The sequence below is a fragment of the Hemitrygon akajei genome, chromosome 15 (genome assembly GCF_048418815.1).
Source record: "Hemitrygon akajei chromosome 15, sHemAka1.3, whole genome shotgun sequence".
NCBI lineage: Eukaryota > Metazoa > Chordata > Chondrichthyes > Myliobatiformes > Dasyatidae > Hemitrygon > Hemitrygon akajei.
The window spans coordinates 41,300,139-41,322,925 of record NC_133138.1 but is presented as its reverse complement, the minus strand read 5'-3'; the positions used below and the strand labels follow the sequence as shown (position 1 = coordinate 41,322,925).

The 22,787-nt window shown below is 43.7% G+C and overlaps 1 protein-coding gene across 1 annotated transcript; it reads right to left on the bottom strand.

The window, feature by feature from the left end:
- Nucleotides 1-3,560: 3,560 nt before the first annotated feature.
- On the bottom strand, nucleotides 3,561-22,369 carry golga6l9 (golgin A6 family like 9). Its single transcript, XM_073067423.1, has 6 exons — nucleotides 22,223-22,369; nucleotides 18,323-18,465; nucleotides 17,462-17,599; nucleotides 14,382-14,570; nucleotides 13,396-13,546; nucleotides 3,561-8,452 (listed from the first exon to the last, which is right to left on the bottom strand). The coding sequence occupies exons 1-6, from the start codon at nucleotides 22,263-22,265 to the stop codon at nucleotides 8,391-8,393; spliced, it is 726 nt and encodes a 241-aa protein (XP_072923524.1). The 5' UTR covers nucleotides 22,266-22,369; the 3' UTR covers nucleotides 3,561-8,390.
- Between the last annotated feature and the right edge of the window lie 418 nt (nucleotides 22,370-22,787).

The following is a 22,787-nucleotide window of genomic DNA, read 5'->3' as shown; positions in this document are numbered from 1 at the left end:
ACTGCCGTGATGAGGCCACACTCTGGTCAGAGGAACAACACCTTATATTACATAATAGCCTCCAACCCGATGGCATGAACATCTATTTCTCAAACTGTTCCTGAAATGCCCCCTGAACCCCCCCCCCCCCCCCACACACACACACCTTTTAAATCTACTGCTCAGCTTTTTCTTCCTCCTGTCCTGTCGAAGGGTTTTGGCCCGAAATGTTGACTGTACTTTTTTCCATAATGATGCCTGGCCTGCTGAGGTCCTCCAGCATTCTGTGTATGTTGCTTGGGTTTTCAGCACCTGCAGATTTTCTCTTGTTTGTCTTCTGCCTTCATTCTCTTATTAAGAACTGATCAACATTTGCTTTAAATATACTCAATGTCTCTCTATGTCAATATATCTCTTTTCCCGCCATCACGGACATTTACACTACACGCTGCATCCGCAAAGGAAACAGCATTATGAAGGACCCCATGCACCCATCATACAATCTCTTCTCCCTCCTGTCGTCTGGGAAAAGGCTCCGAAGCATTCGGGCTCTCATGGCCAGACTATGTAACAGTTTCTTCCCCCAAGCTTTCAGACTCCTCAATACCTGAAGCCTGGACTGACACCTTGCCCTATTGTCCTGTTTATTATTTATTATAATGCCTGCACTGTTTTTATGCACTTTATGTAGTCCAGTGTAGGTCTGTAGTCTAGTGTAGCTTTCTCTGTGTTGTTGGTTTTTTTTTACGTAGTTCAGTCTAGTTTTTATCCTGTGTCATGTAACACCATAGTCCTGAAAAACATTGTCTCATTTTTACTACGTACTGTACCAGCAGTTATGGTCGACTTGACTTGACTTGAATGTGGTCTCTCCGGTCGTCTATGGCATTGAATTCCACAGATTCACCACCCTTTGTGTTCTTATCTCTTTTGTGAAGGGATATCGTTGTATTCTGAGGCTACTCCTAGGCTCCCTCTCTAAAGGAAACAGCCTTTCCATGTCCACTCTGTCTATGATTTTCAATATTTGATGGGTTTCAATGAGATTCTCCTCATTATCTAAACTCCAGCGAGTACAAGCCCGGAGCCATCAAACACTCCTCAACCGTTAACCCTGTTACTCTTGTGAACCTCCTCTGGACCAGTGGCATATCTAAGGTATGGCAGGTATGGCACGTGCCCTGGGTGCCACTCGAAGGGGGGAGCCACTGAGCAGTTTCTATTAAAGTCAGACATGCCATCCTCGAATAATGAAAAAAGAATTTTCTTCAGATGTATGATCTGTCTTTGATTATCATGAGTGAGAAGCACTAGGATGGCCTTATTTCAGAGCATGGTGTAAGAAGACCATGAAACATTTCTTCACGAAGAAGAAGGAAAGTGGAGCTGAAGGACAGAAGAGATGAAAGTTGGAAGGGAACCATGGTTCTTCAGTGATGTTGAAACCATTTTCCAGCTTTCAGACAACTTGTGCCATTATTACATAACTCAATGAAAACAATGCAAGAGTGTTTTTTTAATTTCTTGGCTGCCAATTAGTTTTTTAACATACTTTTGTGGTTTTTAAGTTTTAAATAAATTCCTGATAGAAGTTAGAGACTGGGTTTCTCTATAAAGGATTTTAAATCAGTGCTTGAATTTTTTTTGTTATTACACACTCTCTTCTCCAACAACGTGACACAGAGAAATGGGACAAATTAATTTCTGCTTCCTGCAGCCTGGGAGAACACTAAATTGCTGGAGGTTGCTAGTCCTGCCATTAAGGGTACAGGTTATTTGCTAAACACAAGATTCTGCAGATACTGGAAATCCAGAGCAACACAGCAGATCAGGCAATATCTATGGAAAGGAATAAATAGCTTTTCGACCAAGACCCTTCATCAGGACAGGAAAGGTATTTTGACATCTTCCCCTGTCCTTTCTGGTCCTGTTGAAGGATCTCAGCCTGAAATGTTGACTGTTTATTCCTCTCAGTAGATGCTGCCAGACATGCTGAGTTCCGTGTGTGTGTGTGTGTGTGTGTGTGTGTGTGTGTGTGTGTGTGTGTGTGTGTGTGTGTGTGTGTGTGTGTGTGTGTGTGTGTGTGTGTGTGTGTGTGTGTGTGAGTGAGACACACGCTATTCAGTGCACAGCTTAATGAAATATGATGCTGGTGGTGGCAGTCCTGAAGGGTCTTGGCCCGAAACATCGACAGTGCTTCTCCCTATAAATGCTGCCTGGCCTGCTGCGTTCCACCAACATTTTGAGTGTGTTGCTTGAATTTCCAGCATCTGCAGATTTCCTCATGTCTGCTGGTGTTATTAGGATCTTTTCCAAAATGCACCTTCATTTTATTACTGTTTGTTATAGAAGGTACAGGTAACTCTAGTGCTACAACTTCTGTGGTCCAACGTGCTCTGAATCTGCAGTATAGACCTGTACTTATTAATTCTAACTAAAATCTGAACTGATCCGTAGCTTATCAGTCACTTTTGCAATCTCAGCCAACAGCGTTTCCACTGTGAGGAAACTATAGGTCTCTCTTATTGCTTTATTATTGTCACATGTACCGAGAAACAGGGAAAAGTTTTTTTTTTGTTTGGTATGCTGTGCAGAACAGATCAAGGGTCAACTTTATTCACATTTACAATGCATTCTGGTTAATTGGGTCACATCCGGACCAGTATGTTTTGGCCCAATTTAATGGCTAGCCCAATTAGCTGGTTTCATGGAAATTGTCAAAAAGGTAGAAAAAGTACAAACTATCATTTAACTGAGTAACAAATTATGTATTTAAATGAAATACAGTACTATAAAACTGTGTATTCATCCTTATTAGTTATTGACAGAGGAATTCAGCCAGTGTACGTTCTTGAGTGTAAATGAGCAAAAGCAATGCGGACACAGTGCAGATAATGAACTGCCTTCATACAATGTTATCAATGACTGCTTCCAACTAATTTCCACTATACCTACAAATTCTTCATAATTCTGAACCTGGTGAAATAATGAAATCGTTTCATTTTTACTCCCAGCTGCTTCCAAGCCTGAAACCATGGTGAGCAAAACAGTTCTGAATTGTCTTGCTTATTTCTCATTGATTATCAGTGACAAAAATCTCTGCTTCTTGAACACAAGTGCACACTGATGCAGTTTCTAACTGTTCTCTCTCAGCGCAGTGTAATGTCTTGACGACCACACAAGTGCACGTGACTGATGTTAGTTAGAAACTGTTTGGTAACAGTCTTCTGTCCCAATGAAGCAGCATAATGTTCCAAATAAACAAAGCAAATCCTGGCAATTTTCTCCATTTTTGTTCTTTAAGAGTTGTCCCAAATTAAGTGGCTGCCTTATTAACCAATGGCCCAATTACCGGTAATCAAAATCCATTGTTTTAGGAATTTAATGTATGTTGGTGCAACATGCAAAAAAAATTCAACATTTATTAAGAATTATATAACAAAACAATGTTAGAGGTTAAAATATGGATATGGAATAAAATGTGCAATTATAGAATTACAAGCATGTATTCCCAATGTAAACAAAATTATAAAAGGTGTTTTAAAATGTTTACACAATGCATACAAAATGCTGGAGGAACTCAAGTCAGACAGCATCTTTAGATCACAAGATCACAAGACAAAGGAGCAGACGTAGGCCATTCGACCCATCAAGTCTGCTCCACCACTCCACCATGAGCTAAACTATTCTCCCATCTAGTTCCAATTTCTGGCTTTTTCCCCCTATCCCTTGATACCCTGACTAATTAGATACCTATCAATCTCCTCCTTAAACACCCTCAATGATTGGGCCTCCACAGCTGTATGTGGCAACAAATTCCATAAATCCACAACCCTCTGGCTAAAAAAATTTCTCCTCATCTCTGTCTTAAATGGGTACCCTCTAATTCTAAGATTGTGACCTCTTGTCCTGGACTCACCCACCAAGGGAAACAGCCTTTCCACATCTACTCTGTCCAACCCTTTCAACATTCGAAATGTTTCTATGAGATCCCCTCTCATTCTTCTATACTCTAATGAATACAATCCAAAAGCCAACAAACGCTCCTCGTATGTTAGTCCCTGCATTCCAAGAGTCATCCTAGTGAATCTTCTCTGAACTCTCTCCAACATCAGCACATCCTTTCTAAGATAGGGGGCCCAACACTGCACATAATATTCCAAATATCTTGCTGAGTTCCTCCAGCATTTTGTGTGTGTTTATTAAGATTTCCAACATCCGCAGAATCTCTTGAGTTTGATTCAAAGCACAAGTTCATAAAGTTAGTACAGAAGGTAGTACAAAAAAGAAAACAATGCTGACTATAGTGTTACAGTTACAGAGAAAGTGTGGTGCACACAGACAAAGTGACAGTACAGATGGTTCTTGGAGCTCTTGCCTGACCTCTTCCACTGAAGAACTCAGCTTCCTCTGAACAGGACAAAAGTTTATGGTGCTGGACTAAACAGTTTCACCTTGTATTCCTTGCACGGAGCTCTGAACAGACTATGGTCTTTGGAAATTGGAGTTCTGCTCTCACCCAGACACTTAAGTTTGTAATTCCTCACAAAGACCGGAATAGCAGAGCAGACAGTGGTTTTTAGTTGTAGTTGCTGCTAATGCAAGATTCCCAACATTTTATTTGAAGGTTGTCAGTGACAACTTCGGGAACATTTCTTAAAGGAAAATCCATTTGCCTGTTTTGGTATCAGTCACTCTAAAATTCTGGAACTGGTACAAGTACTATATCTACATGATGATGTGTTATGAAATCAAGATATTTTATGAAGCAGAGCCTAGAGACTGAGTGTTATTTACTCTGATTTATGAACTGGCACATGACTCAGAGGTTACGGAGTTTAGAGTGTTGAATTCAAGGATGGATATCAGTGAATGGTCTGAGTGTTGGATAAATCTGTCATTTCATTCCCTCACACCCACACCCAGCTATTGGTTAGAATGGACTTTTCAATACATTGGAATTTGTTTTGCAAGTTCCAGTTTAATTGTCAGTCATCAGTACATTGCAACACCTAAATGAATAGTGTTTCTCTGGGGTCAAGGTGCAGAACATAGTACCAACAATCATTCAGAGTACAAAACGTATATAGCCCATAACACATATAGTTCTGTAGTTGCTATCATTACTGTATCAGGGACTAGTATGTACAGTACTGTGCAAAAGTCGGGAATGTACACATGAAACCTCGCTGGTCTCCTTGGCTGCGTGAGTCTAGGGAATACACACTCTGGTGTCATTATACCGTGAGATTGAGATGAATCTCCCACTCTAAACACCGGTTTGTGTGGATACTGTGTAATTTGCTACCTTGTTACAACTTGGTGCCACGAAACAACAGACAGCACATTGCTTGTCCTAGGCCAGGGGTGTCAAACTCATTTTAGGTCACGGGCCAGATTGAGCAAAATGCAGCTTCATGCGGGCCGGATCAGTCGGACGCGTGCGAACGCAGCTTTCGTTGCCTCCGTTTTTTCAGCCTGCTCTCATGTGTCTCAGTCTCTGCTATAACTACAAAGTGTTTCACTTTACAAATTCCGTTTCTTATGAAGAAGACTGCCGAATAAACACTAAAAACCCTGAAAACCTGGTACCTGAATAAACTCAGCATTAGCCATATCATACGCCATAGGCGCTTCAATTACTGGGGCAAGCTTTAATAGTAATTAGATATTATATCGCAGGCCAAAGATAATTCCACCGCGGGCCGGATTTGGTCCACGGGCCTTGAGTTTGACATATATGTCCTAGGCCATTGCTAGGCCACAGTCCTAGAAGAAATATGAAATATCCATGAGTACATCAGGAAGATGGCCCCTAAGCACAGCCTGCTAGGAGAATGCCTCAGACAGCAGGCAGGGGATATGGAAATGGAAGTGGGTGAAACAGAGCCAGAGGACCAGAGGCCATGGCAGGACAAGCCACTGTACGGGATGTATCATCACCAGGTATCAGAGATGGCTGTCATAGGAAAGTCCTACCAATGGCTGGAAATGGCAGGGCAGAGGGACAGCACAGTGATGCTCATGGCTGCAGAAGAACAGGTGCTGAGCACAAGGACAATAGAAGCAGGGGTCTATCACACCAGACAAGACCCATGATGCTGACTGTACAAGGAAACCACTGAAACCATCCAGCACGTAGTAGCAGGGTGTGAGATGCAGGCAGGGACAGCATGCACTGAACGGCATACACTGAAGTTGCAGGAATTGTGTACAGGAACATCTGTGCTGAGTGTGGATCGGACACTCTCAAGTCCAAATGGGAAACACCTGGGAAGGCAGTGGAGAATGACAGAGCTAAGATCCTGTGGGACTTCCCAATACAGACTGATAAGCAGGTACTGGCCAACCACCCAGACATAGTAATATTGGACAAGGAACAGAAGAAAGCAATAGGAATTGATATGGCAATCCCAAATGACAGTTAACATCAGGAAGAAAGAATATGAGAAGCTGGAGAAATACCAGGGTTTGAAAGAGCAGATAGAAAGGATGTGGAAGGTTAAAGCCAGAGTAATCCCAGTGGTGACAGGAGTACTTGGAGCTGTGACACCTGGGAAAGTGGCTCCAGCAAATCCTGGAGCAACATCTGAGATCTCGGTCCAAAAGAGTGGAAAGCAACTTTGTAAATCTGACAGGAGAAAAGAATGGTGAGGGTGGAGTGCCACAGGAGAGTAGTGGGACAGGTGGCGGAGAACGAGGGCTGGGATGCAGGCTGACAGGGGTGAAGACACACCCAGCCCTAATACACCAGGCAAGGTCATTTGATTCCACACAATTGGTTTATTACGGAATATCTCTCTGGAGCTTCCTGTTTCCTTCCCCCTTCGATTCTCAATTCTCAGTGAACAATAGAGACCCATATCAGAATCAGGTTTACCATCATTCACATATGTCATGAACTTTGTTTTTTTTATGTATCAGCAGTAGAGTGCAATACACAGAGCACCCCCTCCACTCCACCAACTCTGGCATCGCCATCCCTGGGCAGATGCAGCAGGCAATCCTACAGCATGAGGGTCTAATCCACACCACTCAGCTCCCCCACCATTGATCTCACCAATGCACCAGTGAAGCAGACTTGCAGCATTTGACATTACCAATGTCAAACAAGGTCCCGTGATCACATGAAAATGTCTAAGGCAATTCTTTACACCACTTGATTGACCACACATCACCTCTGACACATTCCTCCTTGGGTGACGGTAGTTGCTGGCAACATGGTGCGGAACAGGCCCAGCTCCACTGCCTTTGAGCAGCCTAACAGGATAACAGGCTGTAGCAGTGGTATTTAAAATGTTAGGTGTCAGAGGAATGGGGGATAGCTAATCTTGTTCTGTTGTTAAAGGAAGGCTCTTAAGAATAAGCCAGGAAATTATAGGCTTAACGTCAGTAGTGGGTAAGTTATTGGAAGGTATTCTAAGGGTCTGAATATATAAGTATTTGGGTAAACAGGGACTGATTAGGGATAGTCAACACAGTTTTGTGCATGGTAGGTCATGTCTAACCAATCTTATTTTATAGTGTTTTTTTACCAGGAAAGTTGATGAAGGCAAGGCACTGAATGTTTATCTACATGGACTTCAGCAAGGCCTTTGACAAGGTCTTGCATGGGACGTTGATCAAGAAGGTTCAGTCACTTAATATTCTGGATGAGGTAGTAAATTGGATTAGACATAAGCTTTGGGGGAGCAATCAGAGAATGATTGTAGATGACTGGAGCCTCTTTGACTGGAGGACTATGACTAGTGGTGTGTCAAAGGATTTGGTGCTGTATTCATTGTTATTTGGATCTGCAAGTTTGCCAAAAATGCCAAAATTGGGGGTACAGTGGACGGCAAGGAAGACTATCAAGGCTTGCGAAAGGATCTTGAGGCAGTGATGGAGTGGACAGTCAGAGACATTCTCCCAGGGCAGAATGGCTAATGTGAGGGGGCATAAATTTAAGGTGATTGAAGGAATGACTAGGGGGCGGGGTGTCCGAGGTAAAGTATTTAAGACAGAGATTAGTGGGTGCGTGGAACATCCTGAACAGAGAGGGAGCTCTGTGGACAAGAATGAGATTCCCAGGTGCCAGAGTCCGGGACATCTCAGATCGAGTCCTCAGCATTCTCAAGTTGGAGGGTGAGTGGCCAGAGGTAGTGGTCCATATTGGTACCAATGTTATAGGATGGAAGTGAAGTGAGGTTCTGCAAAGTGAGTTCAGGGCGTTGGTGCTAAGTTAAAGGACAGGACCTCCAGGGATTGCGACCTGTGCCTTGTAATAGTGAGGCCAGAAATGGGAAGATCATACTGTTAAAGTTTCTGTAACTCTCCGAACTGAAACCTTGATGATCCAATGACATGATGTATGCGCACATCAATCATCAGTCAAACCGTTCAATGTGAGGTGGGTCTGTCTCCTCTTCCCATCACCGTGGCAACTCTTCCCGCTGTCCTGTAGCAGACAGTTGATCCCGTAGATGTGTGATCACTGCAGGGTAAAGAGAACACAGACTCAGGAGAATATGGAGAAGAACAGACCTCTGGTGGAACTCAGTGGGTTGGTGGGAACTCGGTGGGTCAGTGGAGTATGGGATGGTTGAAGTTTCAGGTTGAGACCCTGCATTAGGTGTGTTGCACCAGGAGGGTTAAGAGTATCATCGAGGATACTGTGGTTGCATCACCGTCTGGTATGGAGGCACCAGTGCACAGCATCGCAAAAGGTTGCAGAGGGCCATAAACTCAGCCAGCTCCATCATGGGCACAACCCTCCCCACCATTGATATCTTCAGAAAGTGCTGGCTCAGATTTAAGAGGTACACAAACGTAAAGGAGAGTGAAATAATTGATGCTCTGAATCTGATGCAGCGACAAAAAATAAATAAACACAATAAGATAAAGAACACAATAACTAAAACATAATAAAACATAAAAGCATAGCTTATATACATATGTGTTTGTTTGTATGTATGTCCATAAAGTGACACTAGGCACAGGAGTGTCTTCGCATAAGGTGACGGACAGGAAATGATAAAGTATTGGTGGTTGTGGGTGTGGAGGGGTGTGTTAGTGGGTGGAGGTGTTGATCAGCCTCACTGCTTGGGGAAAGTAACTGTTTTTGAGTCTGGTTGTCCTGGCGTGGATGCTATGTAGCCTCCTCGCTGATGCGAGTGGGACAAAAAGTCCATGAGCAGGGTGGGTGGGATCCTTCATGCTGTTACTGGCCCTTTTCCAGCACCTTTCTCTATATAGGTCCTTGAAGGTTGGTAGGCTGGTGCTGGTGAAGAGTTGAGAAGAATTAATGATCTGATGCAGAGCTTTCCTGTCCAATGCAGCTTAGACCATAAGACATAGGAGCACAATTGGGCCATTTGGCCCGTCAAGTCTGTTCTGCCATTCTATCATGAGCGATCCTTTTTTTCTCCTCCTCAGCCCCACTCCCCAGCCTTCTCCCTGTAACCTTTGATGCTCTGTCCAATCAAGAACTTAACAATCTCTACCTTAAATACACCCAGTGACTTGGCCTCCACAGCTGGCTGTGGTAACAAATTCAACAAATTCACCACCCTCCGGCTAAAGAAATTTCTCCACATCTCTATTGTAAATGGACGCCCCTATATCCTGAGGCTCTGCCCTCTTGTCCTAGACCCCCAACATGGGAAATATGCTTTAAACATCTACTCTGTCTAGGCCTTTCAACATTCGAAAGGATTCAATGAGATCCCCCCTCACCCTTCTAAGTTTCAGTGAGTACAGACCCAGAGGCATCAAATGTTCCTCGTATGATGATCCTTTCATTCCTGGAATAATTCTTGAGAACCTCCTCTGAACTCTCTCCAATGCCAGCACATTTTTTCTTAGACGAGGAGCCCAAAACTGTTCCCAATACTCTAGGTGATGCCTCACCAGTACCTTATAAATACTCAGCATCACATCCTTGTTCTTGAACTCTAGACCTCTTGAAATGAATGCTAACATTGCATTTGCCTTCCTCACCAACAACTCAATCTGCAAATTATTCTTAAGGGTGGTCTGCACAAGGACTCCCAAGTCATATTGCATCTCAGTTTTATGTTTTTTCTCCCCATTTAGAAAATAGTCTGCATGTTTATTTCTTCTACCAAAGTGTATGACCATGCATTTTCCATCATTGTATTTCATTTGCCACTTTCTTGCTCATTCTCCTAACACTAACTGCCCTTTCACCGATCTTCGTATCATCTACAAACTTGGCAACAAGCCATGTATTCCATCATCTAAATCATTTATATACAGCATAAGAAGCAGTCCCAACACCAACCCCTGCGGAACATCACTAATCACTGGCAGCCACCCAGAAAAAGGTCCTTTTATTCCCACTTGCTGCCTCCTACCAATCAGCCAATGCTCTAACCATGCCAGTAACTTTACTGTAATATCGTGGACCTTAACTTGGTAAGCAGCTTCCTGTGTGGCATCTTGTCAAAGGCCTTCTGAAAGACGAAATATACAACATCCACTGTTTCCCATTTAGCTATCCTACCTGTAATGTCCTCAAAGAATTCCAACAGGTTCATCAGGCAATATTTTCCCTGAAGGAAACCTGCTGACTTTGTCCTATCTTGTCCTGTGTCACCAAGTACTCCATAACAATTGACTCCAACATCTTCCCAAACACTGAGGTCAGGCTAACTGGTCTATAATTTCCTTTCTGCTGCCTTCTTCCTTTCTTTAAGAGTGGAGTAACATTTGCAATTTTCCAGTCCTCTGGCACCATGCCAGGATCCAATAATTTTTGAAAGATCATTTCTAATTCCTCCACAATCTCTACTGCTACCTCTTTCAGAACCCTAGGGTGCATTTCATCTGGCTCAGGTGACTTATGTACCCTTAGGTTTTTCAGCTTTTTGAGCAGCTTCTTCCTTGTAACAGTAACTGCACCCACTTCTCTTCCCTCACACCCCTCAACATCTGGCACACTGCTAATATCCTCCACAGTGAAGCCTGAAGCAAAATACTCATTTAGTTCATCTGCCATCTCCTTGTCCCCCATTATTATTTCTTCAGCCTCATTTTCTATATCCACTCTCCTCTCTTTTTTATTTTTTACTTTTACTATCCATGTTGATGATGTTTGATAGCTTGCTTTCATATTTCATCTTTTTAATCCTGATGATTCTTTTAGTTGCACTCTGTAGTTTTTTAAAAGCTTCCCAATCCTCCATCTTCCCGCTAATTTTTGCTTTGTTGTATGCCCTCTCTTTTTCTTTCACATCAGCTTTGACTTGACAGCCACAGTCTTACTATTCTGCCATTTGAGTATTTCTTCATTTTTGGAATACATCTGTGCTGCACCTTCCTTGTTTTTTCCCAGAAACACATGCCATTGCTGCTCTGCTGTCATCCCTTCCAGAAGCTTCTTCCAATTTACTTTAGCCAACTCCTCTCTCACTCAACTACAATTTCCCTTACTCCACTGAAATATTGCTACGTCAGACTTTACTTTCTCCCTATCAAACTTCAAGGTAAACTCAATCATATTGTGATCATTGGTTCCTAAAGGGCTCTTTTACCTTAAGCTCCCTAATCACCTCCAGTTCATTACATAACACCCAATCCAGTACAGCTGATCCCCTAGTAGGCTCAACGCCAACCTGCTCTAAAAAGCCACCTCGTAGGCATTCAACAAACTCACCCACTTGAGATCCATTGCCAACCTGATTTTCCCAATCAACGTACATGTTGAAAACTCCCATGATTATGGTAACGTTGCTCCTTTGATAGGCTGTTTCTATTTCCCGTTGTAATCTGTGGTCCACATCTCAGCTACTGCTGGGAGGCCTCTACATAACTACCATCAGGATCATTTTACACTTGCAGTTTCTTAACTCAACCCACAAGGATTCAAGGTATTCTGATCCTACATCACATCTTTCTACTGATTTGATGCCATTTTATACCAGCAGAGCCGTGCCATCCCCTCTGCCTACCTTCCTATCGCTTCGATATAACGTGTAACCTTAGACATTCAGCTCCCAAGTACAACCATCCTTCAGCCACGATTCAGTGATGGCCACAACATCATACCTGACAGTCTGTAAAAGTGCAACAAGATCATCCACCTTATTTCGTATACTCCATGCATTGAAATATAACACTTTGAGTGCTGTATTTGCTACCCTTTTTGATTCTGCATCCCTAATGCACTGAAGCACACCCTGCTGGCTGCAATATTGTCCTATCGTCTGCCTGCCCATCCTGACAGTCTGACTGCATGCTATCTTTGCTTTTTCACCATCCATGCCAGAGTCGTTTAAACCCTCCCCAACAACTCTAACAAACCTGTTAGGATACTCTCTACTGTGCCTCTGTAGAAAGTCATGTGTACTGATTATCAACCTTGAGATTCATTTTCTTGCAGGCATTCACATTATTTATGCTGTATTGGATACAGAGTAACAGTTATTTTCTTCTCCTTTACACTTGTGTACTGGAAATTACATTAAACAGCCTGGAATGTACATACTTTGATAATAAATTTACTTTGACTTTGATGTCCTACTTAATGTAATCTGCCCTTTTATAGAATTCCCGGTAGAGTGTAAATAATCTCTCGCTGTTCTACATTTTAGCTGATTTAAATTACTTTCTCTCTTTCTCCACTGCACTCTTTTAGGACCTCATTATCCAGATTTACTTTGATATATTCAACTGAATGTTGATACATTAGGGACATTTAAGAAACTCTTTGATAAGCACATGGATGAAAGAACATGGCAACAAAGCGTTGGTCAGATCACACTTGGGAGTTCGTGAGCTGTTTTGGGCCCCTTATCTAAAAAATGTGCTGGCATTTGAGAATTATCCCGGAAATGAAAGAGTTAACGTACGAGGAGCGTTTGATGACTGTGGGCCTGCACTCACTGGAGTTCAGAAGAATGAGGGGGGATCCCAATGAAACCTACCGAATATTGAAAGGCCTCAATAGAGTGGATGTGGAGAGGATGTTTCCTACAGTGGGGGAGTCTGGGTCCAGAGAGCACAGCCTCAGAATAGAGAGACGTCCATTTAGAACAGAGATGAGGAGGAATGATTTTAGCCAGAGGGTGGTGAATCTGTGGAATTCATTACCATAGATGCCTGTGGAGGCCAAGTCATTGGGTAGATTTAAAGTGGAGGTTGATAGGTTCTTGATTAGTCCGGTTGTCAAAGGTTAAGGGGAGAAGGCAGGAGAATGGGATTCAGTGGGATAATAAATCAGCCATGATGGAATGGTGAAGCAGACTAGATGGGCTGAATGGTCTAACTGTGCTCCTGTGCCTTATGATCATTTGGTCTAAACTTGATTTTGACATTGAAGGTTGGCTTCATCAATCACCTTAACCTCCCTCACTCCAAACCTCAACCTCAGCTGCACTCTCCTCCATTCAGATCCCATCTGCACCAGCCCCTTACCCCTCCTCAGCTCTTTCATTCCCAGCTCCAGTTGGTGCTTCTGTGTCGCGAGGTAAACCGCGTCTGTAATCGCCTCTTGCAACAGACGCCGGTAACGCTCTTCCAATGCGCTCTGCTGCTGTCGAGACGCCTCTTCAAATTCGTGCAGGACCTGGGAGGTGGAGAGAAGAATGGATCCTTTTATAAAACTGTTATTAAATACCTTGTATTTTGTTCTCTAGACAAGTTATGTAATCAGGCCACACTCAGGTTGGAGGAGCAACACCTCATATTCCATCTGGGTAGCCTCCAACCTGATGGCATGAATTTCGATTTCTCCAACGTCTGAATACAGGAGGATGGGGTTAAGAGTGGAAATGGATCAGCCATGATGGAATGGCAGAGCAGATTCGAAGCCCAAGTGGTCTAATTAGAAGATCAAACTATAAGACATAGGAGCAGAATGAGGGCCATGTCTGCATAATAACAGAGGCCACACATTCACACATCTGCTCCACCATTCCATCATGGCTGATTTACCTTCCCTCTCCACCCCATTCTTCAGTCTTCTCCCTGTAATCTTTGATGGCCTGACAAATCAAGAACCTATCAACCTCTGCTTTAAATACACCCAATGATTTGTCCTCCACAGATGCCTATGGCAATGAATTCCACAGATTCACCACCCTCTGGCTAAAGAAATTCCTCCTCATCTCCGTTCTAAAGGGACAACTCTCTATTCTAAGGTTGAGCCTCTGGTCCCAGACTCCCCAGTGATTGGAAACCTCCTCTCCACATCCATTCTATCTAGGCCTTTCAATATTCGATAGGTTCATTGATATCCCCCCTCATCCTTCTAAACTCGTGTATACAGGCCCAGAGCCGTTAAACGCTCCTTGTGTGTTAACCCTTTCATTCATGGAAACATTCTTGCAAATCCTGCTCCTGTCTTAAGGCTGTGCTTTCAGAGTAGCTTGCCAGGCTGTGTTCCTCCTTTCCACATTGACCTGCAAAGCCTGCAGTTTGTGCTCCTCCAGTTCTGCTCTGTACTTCCGATGCATTGCTTGCAGGTCGTTCTCTGCCTCCTGCTTCTCCTTCCTCAGAGCCACCAGCTGTAGAACCATCACATCTCGCTCCCTCCTCAGCCTCGCGGCCTCGTCCGCCGTCTCTGTCATGGTTCCACTTCCGCCGGCCTGCTGAAATAGACCGTTGACCAGCTTTACACAGAGATTCAAGCTCGAGTTTATTGTCATTCAACTGTATAATGTTTATCACCAAAGGAAACAGCATTCCTCTGGACCAAGAACAATGGAGTACATACAGTATGACTCATAAGTGATATTATCACAAATAAATTAACAAACAATAAGGTGCACTTATAACACAAGTTAAAAAGTAAACAGTACAATCGTACTAGCGCTTCATTCGCAATGAGACCTGGGTGGTGACAGGGAGTTCAGTAGCCACGCAGCCTGGGGGAAGAAACTGTTTCCCATCCGAACAGTTCTTGTCCTAATGCTACGGTACCTCCTGCCTGATGGTAGGGGGTCAAAGAGAGATGGCAGGGATCATTAACAATGATAACAGCTCTGCATACCCAGCCCTCCTGATAAGCTATCTCAGCCGGGCGGAAGAGAGACCCTGATGATCCTCTCAGCAATCCTTGCAACTCTTTGTAAGAATTTGCAGTCAGATGCCTGACAATTTTCATGTGCATTGGGTCAGGACACCCTTGATGGTGTTCTTGTAAATTGGAAAGATAAAATAAAGCATAAAACTCCATCCAGCATTTCAAGTTCAAGTTTAATTGTCATTCAACTATACACATGGATACAACCAAACGAGACAGTATTCCTCTGGGACCAGGGTGCAAATCACACAGTACCAACAGTCACAAAGCATATATAATTACAATTAAAGAAAAACATACAGTCACGAAAGAAAAATTCACACAAGCCCCTGAGTGCCATGGTCTGTACATTGATGGTACATGGGATGTTGTCCTGGAGCCAGGTTTCTGCAAGGAAAAGCCCACAGCAGTTCCTCATCTCGCACCAGTGCGGCCACAGATGAATGCAATCCAGCCTGTCTTCCACTGAGCCAACACTGAACAGCAGCACCGACGGGAGGGACCAGCACGGATTCCTGCGTGTCCGAGGCACCTTTGCTCCCCACATTGCCTCTGGCATCTTCTCCTCTGGCTGGCCGCAACAGGCAACCCCGCAGCACGAGGGCCTACTCTGCGCAACGACCGTGGCCACACAGCTCCCCCACTTTCAGTCTTGCCAATGAACCAGCCAACTGAACTTGAAGTATTCTACATTACCAATATCCATCAGGGATTGTCATTAGGTAACAACCACCCAACACCCCAACCCCACCAACCCCACTACACCTCCATCAACGTTGCATCATGTTTGCAGAGTGAACCATTCGCACTAGCCCAGGCTTCCCAAAATGCTTCTTCAGGAGGGCAGGGTGGCAGGTGAAGGGGAATATGTTTAGAGGCAACATGGTAGCATACAGCTAGCGTAACACTTCACAGTGCCAGTGATCATCAATCAGGATTCAATTCCCACTGCTCTCTGTAAGGAGTTTGTACATTCTCCACGTGACTGTGTGGCTTCCCTCTGCTTGCTCCGGTTTCCTCCCCACTCGGACCGTGTTGGTCATTGACGAGAAAAGCCCCAATCAAGTTGATAGGGTGGTTAAGGAGGCATTTGGTGTGTCGGCCTTCATTAGACGGGGGATTGAGTTCAAAAGCCATGAAGTAATGTTTCAGTTCTAAAAGAAAAAACTACAAACTACACTTGGAATATTGTGTCACCTCATTATAAGAAGGATGTGGAAGCTTTAGAAGGTGCAGAGGAGGTTTACTAGAATGATGCCTGTATTAGAAAACATGTCTTATGAGGATAGGTTGAGTGAACTGGGACTTTTCTCTTTGAAGAGAAGGAGGATGAGAAGTGACATGACAGAGGTGTATAAGATGATAAGGGGCATAGATAAAGTGGACAGCCAGAGACTTTTTCCCAGGGTGGAAATGGCTAATACAAGGGGGGAATAACTTCAAGGCAACTGGAGCAAAGCATAGGGGGGGTATGTTTTTTACAGAGAGTAGTGGGTGTGTGGAACACACTGCCAGGGGTGGTGGTAGAGGCAGATACATTAGGGGGCACTCCAGATGCTGTTAGTTAGGCACATGGATGAAAGAGAGATGAAGAGCTAGGTAAGAGGAAAGGGTTAGATTGATCGTAGAGTAGGTTAAAGAGTTGGCATGATGTTCTGTACTGTGCTGTAATGTTTGATCATCTATCGCCCTCATGAATATTTTCTGCACCTGTTTCAGTGTGGTGACATCCTTCCTATGGTACGGTGGCCTGAGCAGCACGCGTTACCAAGTGTGGTCTCACCAATGTCTCATCTTCTCTGATAGCCTTTGTGGAGTGAATCATTTGTAACACGCTGTAAGAATTCACTGCTAATGTAATGGCTTCTTTGTAATGTTCCACTGCTAAGGCTAAGGTAATGGCTTCTCTGTGATGTTCACTGCTGAGGTAATGGTTTCTCTGTAGCAGCAATGTTTGGGTTATGGCTGGAGATAACAAGACTGTGGTATGCATGTTAGCCAATTGGAGATTGTTGCTCTGTCTTGTGAATCTGGAAGGATGTGTTTTCGCGGTCTTTTTGTCGAGGAGAGGTGAAGAGGGAAGACACATGTGGAGAGAGCTGGTAGACCACCGGACGGAGTGGACTGGGATCTGAGAGGCGAAGATCGGCAACGCTCGGAAGAGACCGATGGAGGAAGAAGGACTACTAAGTGAGCTCCAATGTGAACTTTTGACTTTTTCTTGAAATGGGCCCCTTTTTAAAATTTTCATTACTAACCCTATATTGAGATTAAGATTCATAAAGTTCAGTCATTTAATTGCATATGGTGTACAGTCTGATATTTTATATTGTGGGTTTGTAACTGGGCAGTACATTACACAGCATCCCCACAAACGTGAATTCTCAGTTTGGTGGGGCCAGAGGCTGTTTTCCCCTAGATGACCACGAGCTGGCCGAGCCTGAGTGTTACACCTACCTGTTGGAGCTCCAGCTCCTGCTCCATCCTCAGCAGTTCCTGTTGTACCAGGGCAGCATTATCTTCAGCCAGTCTTGTCCTCCTCTCCTGTGCCTCTGTATAGAGTCGGTCAAGGTCAGATTGCAATGGTACAGTGTCCTTATGTGTGTCATAGATAAAATCAAAGCATGAGGTAAGGATGACTGTGGAACTCAGAACAGTACAGCACAGTACAGACCCCTCCCTCCTACATCGTCCTCCATGTTCGTGTTTCTAACATCCATGTGCCTGTCTCAGCGTCTCTTTGATGTACCTGATGTATCTGCCTCTACCCCCACCCACCACCCTCTGTGTAAAAACTAGGACAAGCACCTCCAATCTGACAGCATGAACAACAGTTTCATTTTCTAATAATTACTCCCCTTCTCCCTTCTATCTCTTTCTCCATTCCCCATTCTGGTTTCCTCTCATCCCTCCTCTTCTCCCCACCTGCCCATCACCTCCCTCTGATGCCCCTTCTCCTTCATTTTCTCCCATGGTCCACTCTCCTCTCCTATCAGATTCCTTCTCTTCAGCCCTTTGCCTCTTCTACCTATCACCTCCCAGCTTGTACTCCTTGCTCTCCCCCACCTTCTAAGTCTGGCTTCTTCCCCTTCCTTTCCGGCCCTGATGAAAGGTCTCAGCCTGACCTGCTGAAATTGGTTTGAGGCAAACGAAGCATTTCATTATGTTCCTCGATGTACAATTGACAAATGAAGCTGATCTCTCTCTTTCTTTCCACACCAGCTCGAAAGCAAATAAAGCAAGCATGCGAATTATGTAGCCGAGTTAACTGACCCCAGAGCATAGACGGAATGATTGTCGATGGTGAGTGACACACACCTGGCTGAGTTCGGCCACGCTCTCCAGCGACTCCAGTTCCTCCCTGACGTGCTGAAAATGCTCTGTCTCCACCTGCAGCCTCTCCCTTAACTGCTGCATGTTGCTGAGCAGGGCCGCCTTCGCATCCGTACTCCTGCTCCCGGCTTTCCCCAAACAGTTAATGGGAAGAATGTAAACAAATGGAATGACTTCAGAATCAGGTTTAATATCACTGGCAAATGTTGTGTTGCTCTGCAGCAGCAGTACATTGCAGTACAGAATATTTATTTTTACAACCTATAAATTATACATATATACACATATCTATGGCAGAGGGGAATAAGCTGTTCCTGAATCATTGAGTGGGTGTCTTCAGGCTCCTGTACCATCTCCCTGATGGTAGCAATGAGAAGAGGGCATGTCCTGGGTGATGGGAGGACGGGAAGTCCTTCATGATGGAGTATTGCCTTTTGAGGATGTCCTCATTGTTGGGGAGACTAGTGCCTATGATGGAGCTGGACGAGTTTACAACTTTCTGCAGCTTTTTCCAAAACTTTCTGAAGTGGACCTTCCACACCAGATAGTAATGCAACCAGTTCAAATGCCCTCCACTAACACTGCAAAAAGTGTTTGGTGACATAGTGTCTACCTGAACTCCTCTTTGTTTATTTAATATTTCAATAATATTTCAGTAATCTTGTATATATATATATGAAACAGCAGAGCAGCCGGGATGTGGATTACAAATTACAGAAGGAGATAGAAACAGTGTGCCAGAAGAGAAATGTCATAATAATCATTGCGGATTTTAACATGAAAGTGGATTGGGAAAAGCAGGCCAATACTGGACCTCGAGAGAGAGAATTTGTAGAATGTCTAAGGGATCACTTTTTAGAACAGCTTGTTTTGAGCCCACTAGGGGATCGGCTGTGCTGGATTGGGTGTTGTGCAATGATCCGGAGGTGATAAGAGAGCTTAAGGTTGAGGAACCCTTGGGGAAAAATGATCACAATATGATTGAGTTCACTTTGAAATTTGAGAAGGAGAAACTAAAATCCAATGTGTCGGTATTTCAGTGGAATAAAGGAAATTACAATGGCATGTGAGGGGAACTGGTCAGTGTTTACTGGAAAGAGACACTAGCAGGAAGGACAGCAGAGGAGCAATGGATGGAGTTTCTGCAAAAAATGAGGGAAGTGTAAGACAGATATATTCCAAATTTTTTGAAATTTTTGAATGGAAGGAGGACACTACCATGGCTGACAAGTGAAGTCAGAGCCAAAGTAAAAGCAAAAGAGAGGGCATACAAGGAAGTCAGAGCTATTGGGAAGATAGAAGATTGGGAAGCATTTAAAAACTTGCACAAGGAAACTAAGAAGGTCATTAGGAAGGAAAAGATGAATTATGAAAGGAAGCTGGCAACTAATATCAAAGAAGATACTAAAAACTTATTTAAGATTAAAAATATAAAGGGTAAAAGAGAGTTGAGGGTAGATTTCGGACCAATACAAAATGATGCTGGAGATATTGTAATGAGAGATGCAGAGATGTCAGCCAAACTGAATGTATAATTTACATCAGTCTTCACAGTGGAAGACATCTGCAGTATACCAGACATTCAAGAGTGCCAAGGAAGTGAAGTATGTGCAGTGAAAATTATGACTGAGAAGGTGCTCAAGAAGCTTAATGGTCTGAAGGTGGATAAATCTCCTGGACCTGATGGAATATACCCTCAGGTTTTGAAGGATGTAGCTGGAGAGATTGCGGACAATGCATTAACAAAGATCTTTCAAGGGTCGATATACCTGTATTCTGGCTTTGTAGTGGATGACTGGAAAATTGCAAATGTTACTCCGCTATTTAAGAAGGGTGGGAGCCAGCAGAAAGGAAACTATAGACCTGTTAGCCTGACATCAATGGTTGGGAAGTTGTTGGAATCGATTGTTAGGGACGAGATTATAGCGTACCTGGAGGCACATGACAAGATAGGCCAAAGCCAGCATGGTTTCCTGAAAGGACAATCCTGCCTTACAAACCTACTGCATTTTTTTTTTGAGGAAATTACAAGCAGGGAAGACAAAGGAGATGCAGTAGACGTGGTGTACTTGGATTTTCAAAAGGCTTTTGACAAAGTGTCGCACATGAGGCTGCTGAGCAAGATAAGAGCCCATGGAATTACAGGGAAGTTACTAGCATGGGTGGAGCATTGGCTGATGGCAGAAAACAGAGAGTGGGAATAAAGGGATCCTATTCTGGCTGGCTGCCAGTTACCAATGAAATTCCACAGGTGTCGGTATTGGGACTGCTGCTTTTTATGATGTATGTCAATGAATTGGACTATGGGATTAATGGATTTGTGGCTAAATTTGCTGATGATACAAAGATAGGTGGAGGAGCAGTTAGTGTTCAGGAAACAGAGAGCCTGCAGAGAGATTTAGATAGTTTATGGGAATGGGCAAAGAAGTGGCAAATGAAATACAATGTTCGAAAGTGTATGGTCATGCACTTTGGGGGAAGAAATAAACAGGCAGACTATTTAGATGGGGAGAGATGCAGAGATGCAAATGGACTTGGGAATCCTTGGGCAGGATACCATAAAGGTTAACCTCCAGGTTGAGTCGGTTGTGAAGAAGGCGAATGCAATGTTGGCATTCATTTTTAGAGGTACAGAATATAAGAGCAGGGATGTGATGTTGAGGCTCCATAAGGCACTCATGAGACCACACTTGGAGTATGTTGTGCAGCTTTGGGCTCGTTATTTTAGAAAGGATATACTGACATGGGAGAGAGTTCAGAGAAGATTTACGAGAATGATTCCAGGAATGAAAGGGTTACCATATGAGGAACGTTTGGCAGCTCTTGGGTGTATTCCCTGGAGTTCAGGAGAATGAGGGGGGGATCTCATAGAAAAAGTCCTGAACAGATTAGATATGGCAAAGTTATTTCCCATGGTAGGGGAGTCTAGGACAAGAGGGCATGACTTCAGGATTGAAGGATGTCCATTTAGAACAGAGATGCAGAGAAATTACTTTAGTCAGAGGGTGGTAAATCTGTGGAACTTATTGCTACGAGTGGCTGTGGAGGCCAAGTCATTGGGTGTATTTAAGGCAGAGATAGATAGGTTCTTGATTAGCCAGGGCATCAAAGGGTATGGAGAGAAGGCAGAGGAGTGGGGATGTCTGGAAGAATTGGATCAGCCCACGGTTGAATGGCGGAGTACACTCAATGGGCCGAATGGCCTACTTCTGCTCCTATATCTTATGGTCTTCTGCTGCTGTAGCCCATCCACTTCAAGGTTCTATGTGTTGTGCATTTGGAATTGCTCTGCTGCACACCACTGTTGTAACGTGAGATTGTTTGAGTTACTGTCACCTTCCTGTCAGCTCGGACCAGTCTGGCCATTGCCCTCTGACCTCTCTCATTAACAAGACACTTTCACCCTTAGAACTGCTGCTCACTGGATGTTTTTTGTTTCTTGCACCATTCTCTGTAAACTCCAGAGACTGCTGTGTGTGAAAATTCCAGGAGATCAGCAGTTCCTGAGATACTCAAACCACCCTGTCTGGCGCCAACAATCATTTCATACTCAAAGTCACTTAGATTACATTTTTTCCTCATTCTGATGTTCAACAACTGAACCTCTTAACCATGTCTGCATGCTTTTATGCATTGAGTTGCTGCCACATGATTGGCTAATTAGATATTTGCATTAACGAGCAGGTGTACAGGTGTACCTAATAAAGTGGCCACTGAGTGTATATGTGTATGAGGAATTTGCTGTGGTGTGTTGGTGCAAGGTGTAACAAAAAATGACAACTTTCAACAATTATACAGAATAAAGAATTATATAAAATTAAAGTTCAGAATACAGATATGAATTTTATGTGCTAAACCTGTCGGTGCTGTGGGGCTTTCTCTCACCTTTGAGAGATTCTGCAACCTGATCTCTCAGCTCCTGCTTCATCTGCCTGATTTTATCCTTTTCCTGACTGTATCTTTGAAGGAGCACACATGGTGACTGTATGGAGCAATGCCGGTCTTCCAATGGGAGATTTCTGGGATCTGTGACCTGCTGGGAGAAGATGGGCACAGTCAACACATGACTTTGTGTCTGGTCAGCAGTCTGGACACATAACACATAGAATACACTGGACAACAATGATTTTGCTTCCTGAATACTCTAGGGGGTATCTCATAGGTTTTGGGAGGCTGGTCATGAAAATCACCCTACCATGCAGTATTTTTTCATAATTGTCTATACGTTAATTCAGCTCATAACTCAAATCAGAATAACTGATGCCAAGATTAAGGAAGGCATTTTTGTTGTTCCACAAATCAAACAGGTCATCAATGACAGGCAATTCTAGTGGGACTGGAGAAAATCGCAAGGAAGACATTCAAAAATGTTGTTTAAAATTTTCTTGGCAGCGACAAAGTACCAGACTACATGCAGCTGGTTGACAACATGCTTCAAGCATACAAAACC